General features: G+C 42.2%; 1 protein-coding gene and 1 long non-coding RNA gene across 2 annotated transcripts; both read left to right on the top strand.

Annotated features, from left to right (window-relative positions):
- The first annotated feature begins 222 nt into the window (after window positions 1-222).
- On the top strand, window positions 223-2,896 carry LOC103712246 (uncharacterized). The gene has a single exon (XM_008798728.5). The coding sequence runs from the start codon at window positions 393-395 to the stop codon at window positions 2,436-2,438; it is 2,046 nt and encodes a 681-aa protein (XP_008796950.4). The 5' UTR covers window positions 223-392; the 3' UTR covers window positions 2,439-2,896.
- Window positions 2,897-8,293: 5,397 nt separating this feature from the next.
- LOC148700553 (uncharacterized) lies at window positions 8,294-10,565 on the top strand. Its single transcript, XR_015970987.2, has 2 exons — window positions 8,294-9,377; window positions 9,487-10,565. It is a non-coding gene; the product is annotated as an uncharacterized LOC148700553 (long non-coding RNA).
- The last annotated feature ends 2,466 nt before the right edge of the window (window positions 10,566-13,031 follow it).

Below are 13,031 nucleotides of genomic sequence, written 5' to 3' on the forward strand. Positions count from 1 at the left end.
AGAATTGATTGTAGTTTAAAATATGATATGAATGGCATAATTATTTATGGATGGTTGTCATATTGGGAGTGTACACCTTCGGTATCTCAATGCAATGTATCTGCACTGGGAAAGTATTGATTGGTTCAGTGTTTTAATTCCCTGGCCATTTCATTCCAGAAAAAATATCGATATATTTAGTTATGCTTTTATTATGATCCATTTATTAAAGATTTCTCAATTCTTTTATGATTGTCGTTCCAGTGAAAATTACAAAATTATGTTTGTTTCTATTTATTGGATTTTAGTAGATTTACGGATGGATTCGCACGATCTGGTAATCGACCATATGATTTAGTGTGTCAGAGGACACAAAGACATCAAATCGTACCAGAATTTTCCGCTGTGGAGCGATGCCATTTGTCGAATTCTCTCCTACCCTTCGCGCTCACATGCTGGAAACTGGAAACTCCGAGTCCTCCTTCGACTCCGGGCATCGCCACACCCACCACTGGAGAGATAGACTGGGTTCTAAGATGATGTCCACGATCAATGGCCGCGTCGTCGGTCCCGGCGCCGGAGTCGACCCCGGAACCGGCGGCGCGAGGAGGGTGGAGGAGGAGTTCTCCGTTCCGATCCTCCTCGCCGAGCGGGTCCGCAAGGCCGTGGGCGAGGCCGAGTCCTTCAAGACCGAGTGCGCCGAGATGGGCCGCCAGGCCGACCTCCTCGCCGACATGCTCCGCGCTGCGGTCCGCCGCCTCTCCGCCATCCCCAACCCGTACGAGCGACCCGCCCTCCGCATCGCCGGCGAGGCCTCTAAGGGCCTCGACCGTGCCCTCTCCCTCGCCCGCCGCTGCCGGCGCTCTGGCGTCCTCTACCGCGTCGTTTCCATCACCACCGGCTCCGCCGACTTCCGCAAGGCCCTCGCCCTCCTCGAAGCCTCGGTTGGCGACCTCCGCTGGCTCCTCTCCGTCTACTCCTCCTCCGACGACCCTTCCGACGGTGGTGGTGGCGGCGGCGGCCTCATCCTCAGCCTGCCGCCCATCGCCTCCACCGACCCCATCCTATCCTGGGTCTGGTCCTGCATCGCCGCCGTCCAGATGGACGCCCGCCCCTCCGAACGCGCCGAGGCCGCCGCCTCCCTCGCCAACCTCGCCCTCGACAGCGGCCGCAACAAGAAGATCATCATCCAGGAGGGCGGCGTGCCGCCCCTCCTCGCCCTCCTCCGCGACGGCGCCGCCTCCCCCGACGGCCGGATTGCCGCCGCCACCGCCCTCGTCAACCTCGCTGCCGACCGCGAGCTCGTCTCCCTGATCCTCGCGGACCTCGCCGTCCCCGCCGTCGTCCAGGTCCTCACCGACGCCCCGATGCGCCTCCAGGCCAGCCTCGCCGCCCTCGTCGCCCGGATGGCCGCCCACGACCCCGTCGCCCAGGAGGAGTTTGCCCAGGAGAACGCCATCCGCCCGCTCGTCTCCCTCCTCTCCTTCGAGGTCCCGCTGGACGACGCCTGCCTCCCTTCCAAGAAGGCCACCAGCATCCCCTCCCTTGTCCGGATCAATCGCGACGTCACGTCCTCCAGTTCCAATTCCAATCCGCCCGACGGCAAAGGCGTCTCGGCCTCTCGCGACCACCACCACGCCTACTGGTACCACCACCACCATCGCCGCAGGGAGTGGGAGAATGAAAGCCCAGAGGTGAAGCTCCAGCTTAAGGTTGCGTGCGCCGAGGCCCTGTGGATGCTCTCCCGGAACTGCGTCTCCAACAGCCGCAAGATCACCGAGACCAAGGGGCTGCTCTGCCTGTCCATGCTCATCGAGCGGGAGACCGGCGAGCTTCAGCTCAACTGCCTGATGACCGTGACGGAGATTGCCGCTGCCGCCGAGTCCGATGCCGACCTCCGTCGCTCGGCTTTCAAGATGAACTCCCTGGCTGCCAAGGCGGTCGTGGATCAGCTCCTGAGAGTAGCGCAGGAGGGGAGCAGCCCACTGCTTCAGATTCTGGCCATTAGGTCTCTGGGCTCATTGGCGCGGACTTTCCCAGCCCGGGAGACCCGGGTTCTGCAGCCGCTCGTGGTGCAGCTCGGACACTGGAATCCAGACGTGGCCGCCGAGGCAGCCATTTCACTGGGGAAGTTTGCCTCCCCTGAGAATTTTCTCTGCGTCGAGCACTCCAAGGCTATCATGGAGTTCGACGGGGTGCCACGGCTGATGAGACTGCTGCGGTCAGTTGAGAAGATGCAGTTGCCGGGGCTGGTTCTGCTCTGTTACTTGGCATTGCATGTCCCCAGCAATGAAGCTCTGGAACGTGCAAAGGCATTGGGGACTCTCGAGTCAGTAAGCCGTAGTGCAGTGGCGAACCATGCTTCTTTGAAAGAGTTGCTTCCCCAAGCCATTTATCAGCTCGAGCTTTACCGTGCCGGAGGGCATACTTGCATACATATGGAGCCAGATTCACAGTGAGCTCTGCTGTTGCCGGCCTTCCTCTCTCTCTGGTTTTCTTTTCCTCCTCCAGATCTTGAAAGGAACATAGCTGACTGCTGTAGATGAGCTCGACTCTTAGGATTCATTGTATATCATAGAATGTGGCTTTTTTTTTTTTTGCAGATCTTGAAAGGAGTACAGCCAACTGCTATAGATGAGCTTGACTCTTAGGGTTCAAGATACATCATAGAATGCGGCACTTGTTAAGAAAGAACAGTGCTCGATCCATTCACATCTCCTACATTGGGCTTTTTGGTAGTGATAGATCGTTTAAGGTTTATATATATATATATATATATATATATATATATATATATATATATATATATATATATAAAACTGAGATTCTATGGGATTTGGAGGATACAAATGTAGTGTCTCTCATCTTTGGGTATTTCTGACAGTGGAATTATATAAAATTCCTTTTGCATTATCAATTCTCCCTTCATACCAGTTTCGTGTCAATGGATGTTCAATTTATAAAGTAGAAGAAAGTCTTTCAAGGTAGAGTGGTTTCCATGCCATGATCATCTCATGGTATGTTTTTTGCGTGTTTTGATTTGCTAACTTCGGTCACTGGTATGACTTGATCTCCAACGTTGAGTTGCATGTCGAACCATTTTAAGATGTGGACTCCCATATGGATTAAGATGACTTATCATCTAAACTATCAGGATTTGAAAACTGAATTAAGCTTTATGCAAATGAACATTCTTGTTGCATTGTAGTGATTATAATATGTTTAACAACTTGGAGATTTTCCACCCTAGTGGGTTGTATTGTCATCTCTCTCCTTATCTACTTCATTGATTCATGATTTTGTCATTATTTAGATTGAATTGCTGCAGCATGTAAGTTCTTGTTTCCTTTTCATTTTTTATATTTTATCCATCCATTTCCGAGTTCAGAATTGTCTGTATTGTATTAATGAATCTAAGGAGTATGCTGCTTAATCTCATAAAGTGGACATGTTCGCTTTGATAAAGTGCTGATACATCAGTGGTAATTCATAACCTTAGAACTTGAAAGACTTCAATGCCACAGGCAGGCACTCATGAAATGCTGATACCTATAACCCTGCATACCATTTTCATATTTAGATTTAACCCCATCTTTCCTGAGTACCTAGTCGCTATTCATTTGTTAAGCCAGCATCACTTAACTGGAGGTTTCCTGGTAATCTATCAACCCTAAACAGAGATTACTTTTGTCATTTTTAATCATTTATTATGTTATTCTTTCTTTTACCAACATCTTCCCCTTCCTTAACAATCTTCTATATTCTGCAACAATGAGATCTTTAGTTATTGTAATACCTTTCTATCTCAGCTCATGAATTTCCAACCCTCCATTCAATCCTCTCATTTGCCGATGCTGTCCACCCTCATTATTTGCTCATCTCTCCATGTGTAATCCCTTGTATCAGCATATATGAAAGACTCCCTCAGCATATAGTCATATCTTGTGAGCATAAAATTTAGCTTCAAGTTGAAATGTTGTTGGAGGGAGATCATCAATTTTTTGTGGGTAGATTTGAGTTAAAAGGGACTGTTCTATTTAGTTTCCAAACATTCTGGTCAGCTATGTTTCACATTCCTAGTGGCATCCTGAAGTACTAGAACTACTCTGAGTGACTTTTGTAGAATGCCTCTACTTGTATCCAATACTAAGGTTGAAGAGGCTTAAGAAGAATGAATCTGAAATGCTGCATCTTTTTTCACATGTGACATGCATCACTAACAATAAATACTTACAGTATCATGGCTCACCAACAAATATTTTTGAAGGCAGAAGCTTTGGGGAAATTTCAGCAGCAGTATGAGTATTACCAGGAGACAGTTTCAAAATCTTCTTCCACAGGAGAATTTTCTTTTCTTGTGTTGTCCTCCTCCTTGTCCAAGGCAAAAGAGATCCCTTCAGATGTTCCTTTGTCTGATGATGAATGTTGTTGGAATCATATAAACAGCATAGGTTGGAGACAAGCTAATGCTGTTCATACTCTCTGCTTACAACCTCTACAAATGCTCCTGATTATGTGTCAGTCTGCCTTGCTCCTGTTCAATCTTGAGGATTTGTCGTCTTAAAACCTCCTATTATACTTATGCTGCTGATTCTAGATCTCTGGATTGGAAGAACATCTGTAGTCTTTTCTTGATCACCAATGAGTCGGATGATGATTGAATATGTTCATCTGCTGTTGCCTAAAGGCAAAGAACTTGCTCGTGTCCTTGACATTGAGATTCTAGAGAACGATGTAAAATGGAATTTTACCTGGGTTAAGTACACGTTAGGAGCAAAAATCTATATTCTTTCTAACTCTATACTAGAAGAACATTTGTCGTTGCCTGATGTTCAGCAGAGAAAATGGATTCTCTTTTTCCGCCCTCTTTTGGTCCGAGTTGGCAGTGATGCTGATTGCAAAAGTTTTGGATTTCCAACTTTTCAATGACAGGCTAATAATACACAGTAAATGAGTTCACAAAGAAACAAGCGGGCAACTATTATGGTTTGGATTTGTTCTTTGTGCAATTGGTATTCTTCTGTTTCTTTGTGAACCCTGCTGTAAATTATTAGCCTGCCACTTTCACAAAGAAGGGTTGGCATAAATGCATCTATTTTACACAGTACATGGGTTCACAAAGAAACATAAATGCAACTATTATGCATTCAACCACTACTTTAGCAGCTATGGAGATGCTCGTTTCTCATCCTTCATAATTCATTAATATTTGTCAATATTTAGCAGCTATGGATGTGGCTAATGTGGAATAAAAATGTGGAAGCAAGCATTCTGATGTTGTTAAGTAAGTGTGAGCTATGGTCTGCATTGATTAACATCTAGATACCTTTTCCATTCCATGGACTACTGGAGAAGTTAGTACAGTTTGTTACTTTCCTGAATAGATTGGATGAAAGCCTGTTTCCTTGGCAATTGAAGGATGCCAATCAAAGCATGGCTATATGTGAACTTACAGACATTAGTTTTTTGGCTATACTTGCTCTTGGAATAATCAGTCTTCTATATGAGGAGAATTGATGGTAGACAAGAGAGAGCTCTTTCATCTTTGTTATGTGGATTGCCTAAGAATTCTTCCCCAAGTCCATGCAGAATATCTTAATTCTACTGAAATTTATCTAAAACCACTAGATTGAGTTGATCTTTTACAAATTTAAATTGGCGAACTGATTTAGATTCTCTCTGCTACTGAAGTGGCCAGGTTGGTTAGGACCTATGCTTATCTTGGTTATCAAGTGGTAATGAGACACAAGAATTTTAAGTACTCTGATGATATGAAAAAGAGATATAGTTGCTTCTCATAAAAATGAGTCGAGCTTCATCCGTTCCAAGCTTCATGCAATACCAAGCCTCTGTTGCTGATATGAATGGATAGGTTCGTGCATGTGTCACGCCTTGTGATTGTAAATGTCTCTTATGTAACATAGTGCATTCTATGATACTAGTATGTCCCATACCTGTCATGTGTTAGCTTCTCTTGTTTTGAATAATTCATGGCCTTTATGTGAATAAGGTTAGTTTTGAGGGAAGTAGTTCATCTCTCAAGTCCTTGTGTGTCTCTAGTGATTTTCTATTCTTAACCAGTGCTTTATGTTTTATCTCTTGGACATACTAACTTGTTTCTAACTGAATAGAATTATCGATCCTTCTATGAAATTGAATTATGTGAGTAGACACGCTAAATTTGTAGCATGTAACGTTCTCTGTGGTATTAATAAAGTCACTCTCTGATGCTGTCTTTTGTCTTTCGTATTTAAATCAAGTAATCAACCATAGTGTTCTGAACTGAAGCTCTGTGATTTGAATTTTAAACTATGAGGTGCTTGTCCAGTCAGAATTATTTTTTTTCACAGAGCGAGTTCCTCAAAGCTACATTTTAATTAGTTGGAGCTTCTTAAAGCAGAATCTTGTTCCGGCAAGTTTCAATCTTGTTCCAGCAAAACAAAAACGAAAAAAAAAAGAGAAAAAGTTGGGAACCCTTTTCTTTTTCTTTTTTTTTTTAATGATTAATTGTTCTAAGTTAATGACTAATTGTTCTAATTCAGATCTCAAAGATGATAATTTGGTTGCAAAAAATGCTTCCCACAAGTATCTTCCTTGACATGTCTTAGTAGGAGGCTATGCAAATTAGCTTTTAAAAATGGAAGCTACTTGTAGCAATCTCAATTTTTTTTTTTTTGGCTGAAACGGAAGTATTATACCAAATGTGTACGGATACAATCAAGAAGGTCAAAAAGCAATATATCTCGAAAAGCACTAGGCAACTTTGCCTCGCCCACCCATAAGTGTACATCCGAGCGGTGGGCTACAAAAGAAGCCACTCAATCTGCAGTCTCATTGGCCTCTCGGAAAATATGCTTAGCTTGAGTGGCCAACCCATCACGAACCATAGCCCGGATATCTCTCAGCAGCGGATGGTAGTCACCAACCCCCCCGATGCCCGTAGAATCCACTCAATAATCGTCGCGGAATCGCCCTCCAAAAGGACCATCGTGGTGTGCAAAGTATGCTACACATAACACAGTTCAGACCGGGCCGCTCTCCACTCTGTCTCGTGTACCGAGGTATCAAACAATTGACAACCCCCGGCAACAATCATCCTAAAGTCTGGAAATATTTGAATTCCAATATTTGTGGAGATGTGTGGAAGACAGAGAAATATATCTATTACAATTGTGATGCAAGTTAACTATAGACGGCAATGCAAATCACAATTGGCATCGTTAGAAGAAGCAGATCTTGCAGATGATGACTACCACATGAAGACAATTGAAGTTTTAGATAAGCTCGAGGACGGCGGTTGTTTAAGGTGGAATAGGATGCCACCGCTGCATGTATTCTTTTTATTAGACTTTTTTTTTTCAGTATCTTATAATTATGAGATTTAGATTGAATAGTCAATCCATATATTTGGATGCAATAATGTAGGGGTATCACATCTCTGTTTTCTTGTTTAGATGGTTCCATAGTTCTTTATTTAACTGATCTGCAACTTATCTTTGGTAATAAGAAACAAAAATATCTTTTGAAGGAGGTTAAGCACCTCAAAAGTGTTGATCTTTTCCTTTTTCTCCTTATTCTATTTTTTTTGGAAAAATAATATTCTGGAGTTGATGATTAATTTGTTGTCATTTATTATTACTTTTTCGTTAATAAATGGACATGAAAACTTGGTGCATATAAGAAAGTAAAAATATATTCCACCAATATAAAGTAGTAGACACTAGGAGTAGAAATTGGGCAGGCAGGTAGAAACCCAAGCTAAGCCCAACCCAAACTTGGACTGGGTTGGGTAGGTTTCTGCCAGAGCCAAGGCTGGACCTCGTCTGAAGAAGATCAACCTGACTCAAAATTGGGTTAACCCAACCTAACCTGATATGACCTGAATCAGAGTTTTAGCCCTTGGCTCAAAAAATTGAGGTTGGAAGGGTTTGAGTTAACGATGGGGTCGGCTCTGGGCCTAGACATATATTTCAGAGAATCAAGCCAGGTTTGGGCGGACGTTTAACATGACCTGATTTGGAAACCATCATATCTTAAATTCTTACATGATCCACGCCTCCAATGTTATGCAAGTATTTATTAGGACTTTAGACTCAAGATATGTTCGAAGAGCTTCATGTACATTAAAAAGAGCACAAAAAATCCAATCTACCAACCTTAGGATGATGCATAGCACCGAGCGAAACCTATTTCAATATGACTCAGTTTCTTTCTAGGTTGATTTAGATAAGAAAAACCAGCAGATAGTTTTTCATTTGACTTAGAACTCTGAAGAGTCCAACCCTAATGGGACAAAAACTCTGCATCTATAAAAAGGAGCTCAAGGTACCAGGTATGCATCTCATATTATTCTACACATTACTCTCTAATATCTGTTGTTGTTCTCCAAAGCTCGGTCTGGCTTAAGATTAGCGTCTCTCTACAGCAAATTAGCACTTCATGCTCTGCAAAGGCTAATCGATGCTTTTCGTGCCTTCCAAATCATGAGACCATGCATGACATGGAGAAAGTCTAGTGCTTCTCAACATCAACATGAGCCTCGTTAAAGGAAAATCAAAAGGAGACGGAAAGTTAGATTGAAGGCGGCTTGCTTGAGGAATCTGCTTTTATAGATGTAATGTGAAAGATAAATTGCGAATCGAGGTATGCGACTTAGAGAGGGGAATTTCAAAAAATTCGATGAAAAGAGAGAAAAAGAAGGGAATATATATTTGTGGTGTGGTTAACTAAGCTGATTGATATTGATGGTATTCGAATTTGATAAGACAAGGATTAGAATTCTTTCATATGAAGTATGTGAATGAAGAACTGGTGGTCTAGATCATTGAGGAATGAGAATAAGAAAGCGAGCAATGAAGATAGGAGGTGGGTCCTAAAATTTAAAGGGGCAAGGAGGCTGCACTGGAACTATCAGGAAATCCCAAGAACATTTAATTTCCCAGGATGGCCATGGCCCTTGCCCCCTCCCCTGCCGGTTCCAGCATTCACAAACTGATGCATTCTTTTAGTCTTCTAAATCTACTTCATATAGTTTCTAGGAGCTTGGGTTGTCTCTATGGTTCATAAACCTTACAAGAATGTTTACCTTCTGATGTCAGCATATGATATATAACGATGACAAGTGCCTCTACTTGTGGGTCGATGAAGAATGGTATGATCAATTCATGAGGTTTCCAAGCACAGAAGAATGGTACAAAGATAGCAGCAGCAAGACATTCAAACATTGTTGATCTCAGAAAACCATGTTGCCCATGCTGTAACGCAGCACTGGTTTGTAAGCTAGGAAATGATCAAGGAATAGGATGGACTCCAATGGACACCCTATGTAAACTTGGAGAGTACTGTACTAGTAAAGTGAATGCAACTCAGCTATGGTACTCATATTCTTCCGCTCCTATGTAAATTTCAAACTCCTCTCTCTTTTTCTTTTTTTTCTTCTAGGGGAAATATTGAACCTATTGAACCACTTGATGGTGATTACAAACATTTTAAACTAACTTTTTTCAGGAGAAATTGTTTGCATTTGATGAGGTCTCGGATCACAAAGTAATATGATTATTGTGGAGTATGTCTTGAGTTTACAAGTTCTAGAAAAGCAAAAAAAGATTTTTTCACTGCGAGGGAAACGAGTGGAGCAGAGTGCAAAGAGCGAAGCAAGCAATTGGCATTCTTGTTTTATTTGGACCGCATAATTAGTTAGCCAGGGGTATAGAGGTCGAACCCCCACAAGCCAGACGAACCTGATTATTGTAGGGCACCAATTCAAATTCAAATCGGCTTTGTTTTTATTATATATATTTTTTATAATACGAAAAGAAAAGTGAATTTAGTATTCTAGATACCCGAAAAAAAAAGAGAGCAATCTGAGTGTTCTAGAAACCAACATAGCATCAGTAGGTGCTTCCCCTGTGGTCTGGCGAATATGGAAAAGATAACTTTTTGAGGATGAAAATATTTGATCCAGCACCACCCAATGCTACTGCATCAAGGTTCAAATTCCTGCAATAATACCAGCCGCCTGACGCAGACAGAAGCTAGAGGATTAGATGCACTTCTTATCTTCAAGGAATAAATATCATAATGCTTGGTCTATAAAAAGGAGGAGCCAAGGAGATCAGAAACCAGACCAGCCTCAGCTCTTCTAAAACTCCAGGTAGACAGTGTCCGACATGAGCTGCTACCAGGAAAGGTTTTCCTCGGAGGATGACTACTGCACCTACGCGTCGAAAATGGAGAAGAAGACAGACATGACTAAAGGGCCTCACTTCCCTCAGCTTCACACTGTGATCAAGCACAAGGAGGTCCATATGGAAGAGGACGAGTCACGCCCTGGAATCTTTGGCCGGCCGAGGCACGAGGAGTGGTCTGAAGAGGAGACCTATGAAATGTCTGAGACCACCTACGCAGGCGACATGGGCATGAAAGGGGGAGAGCGCATCAGGCGCAAGGTGTATATATGAGACTATCATCTATATATAGTTCTGTGGTGATGGATGCCATGGCTTGGCATCTTTATATATAGAATAAATCTCGGGCTTATCTGCTGTATATCCATATGAATAATACTATACTTCTCTAGTACTCAAGCTATAGCTCTATACTTTAGCCTACTACATTCACTCTTGATATCTTTAGTACGCGCGTGTTTTCAGGTAAATTTTTTGAGAATACTACACCAACTCTTTCCCCCTTCATTTTGATAATATAATCGGGAAAGAAGTAGGCTAGTCTCCGCTTTGAATCCTAAATATATTGGTGCAAGATCGACCAATGGCATTCTAAAATGTTGATCCAAGCCACTGATAATGATATATATAACATGTAAGACATCCGCAAGAATCAAGTATTTTGTAAGTTATCTATCTATTATGCATCAAGAGGATGCAAATGGACGGCATGAGTAGTGCTAATGTGTTAAAATGCATGATAGGGTGTGAGAAAAATTTTGAATCCAGTCCATCGATTATGATCGCTCCATAGAAAGCATATGTCAAATAAAGTTCAATATGTTTGAGCGCTTCTAAGTCATATGAAAAAATGAACTCGATCCAACAACATGTATGATGAAACCTTTTTGTTTTTGAAGATTGTTTATAAAAGTTTTTGAGCTTTTGGAAGCAAAGTTTATAGCTTTCATAAAAAGAGTGAAAATAAAATCAAGGAATAGTAAAAGTTTTGTGCAGATGCTACCTCGGACATCAATCTGCATGTAGGAATAGCCAAATAGGACCTGCAACTCTGTTTCCTGGGGAAAAAAAAAAAAAGCTGAGATTTTAGGGACGGTTGCAAAATGTTGCAGTTCCCGTTTTTCTTCAGATTTTCTAAAGCTGGAACTTTCTCGGTTTTGTTACTTCAAGTTCCTTTCTGAGAACTCAGAAATTCTAACATATTTCAGAAGAAATTTCCGAAGCTGTTTTAATGAAGCTGTAACTACTACCTATCATTATGGTTTTTAACTTCAGGCTTGAAGCATAACGTGCTCCCAGTTGCACCCCTATTTTAAGACGTTCTTTCGAACATTTTTCAAGATAAAACGAGAACATAGGATCATTTTTGGCCCAGATCTTGCCACATATCGCCGCAAGTGTTGGCTGATTCTCCTTCTTGATTAAAGCAGACAATGCCAGTGATCAAACACAACATAAGTTCACGTATATAAGCAATTCACTAAGATCTACACCAAAGAGGTGCAGTGGCAAAGAAGCAACCAACTCAGAGAACCTTTGGAAGAAGGCTTAGCCCAAAGAAGGCACAAACTTTGCCCTCCCCTGAGGCCATCCTTTCAGATCCCTCGGTTCCCACCACCTTCTCTCTCCCTCTCTCCTGCGGACGTGCCGGTGCTGCAGCGCAGAGAGAGACCCTGCATCAATGCCATGCGGATTCGTGCAAAGCAAACTAACGTTCCCCATGCCAAAAGCGGATTACTCTACTGCCTCTATATATAGATCTCTTGCTTTCTTCTCAGCTCGCCACTCTTTCTTCCACCGATTCTTCCAGAATTAATATTAGAGCCATGGCTGTCTTCCGTCGAGCCTATTTGTTTCGAGATATCTTCCGTTGATGAGTGACTTGCTCGTCTTTCATGGTCACTTGACGACGTTGGTGCCCTGAAGTCGCGCCAATGGCAACCTCGCGTTGACGTGGGGGGAATTAAGCTCGTTTCTATGGGTGCTCTTCTTGCTTTATTTTCCGCTTTCTGCTCTCTAACGTATGGGAATTGATTTGTGTGAGGTTGGAAGGGGATCCAAGTGTATGGTGATATAATAGCAGCCTTAAATATCAGCTTTTTGCTATTCTAATATTGGGTTCGGGTTGTATCTTCCGTGGGAAAGAATGATTCATCTTTTTTTTCCACGAGGTCAACCATTGGATTGTGCAACGGCCACTTTAAGATCTGTGCAGGTGGATGAAAAAAAAAAGAGTTTGGTGTGCTTTGGATCATTCTTTCACGTGAAAGATACAACCTAGATCCTTTGATATATGCACATTTCCGAAGTGGTCAAAGTGTTTACCATAAAGAAGATTGGAGTCTTGAGTGCTCAAAAGATGTTCGTAGCTATAAGTGAGGTTGCATATTGCACCTATAAGACTTATTGAATGTATAGTGATTGTATGGAGTTCCTCCTCCACCAAGATGGTCATGACCTCGCATTAAGAATTGGCTGTGTTGTTATATTGAATAATCAATATTAACAATCCACTTTAAAAATCATTGTCAAGGATAGAGATGCGAACTTGGTTGAAATAGCTTATAAGTGGTCCCTTAACTTGAAATAATAGAATACCTTACTACAATTTTGTGACAAAATCCATGTATTAATAATGATACCCTTGATAAGAGGCATAGTGGTTTATTGGATTCAGATACAAATAAGGGTCTAGTTGTCCAACATGAAATCAACCATATGTTACAATGTTAATATTAAAACATAGAGATGGTCAGACATATGAGACCCACAACCCAGCTAATTACTTAAAGTTTTAAAAATAATTATTTTGGAAAAAAAATATTATTAAGAACAATGGTAAATTATTTTCAAAAGGTTTCATGT

Source organism: Phoenix dactylifera, chromosome 11 (assembly GCF_051530095.1).
Source record: "Phoenix dactylifera cultivar Ajwa chromosome 11, Ajwa_hap1_PhDact_Kaust_v1.1, whole genome shotgun sequence".
NCBI lineage: Eukaryota > Viridiplantae > Streptophyta > Magnoliopsida > Arecales > Arecaceae > Phoenix > Phoenix dactylifera.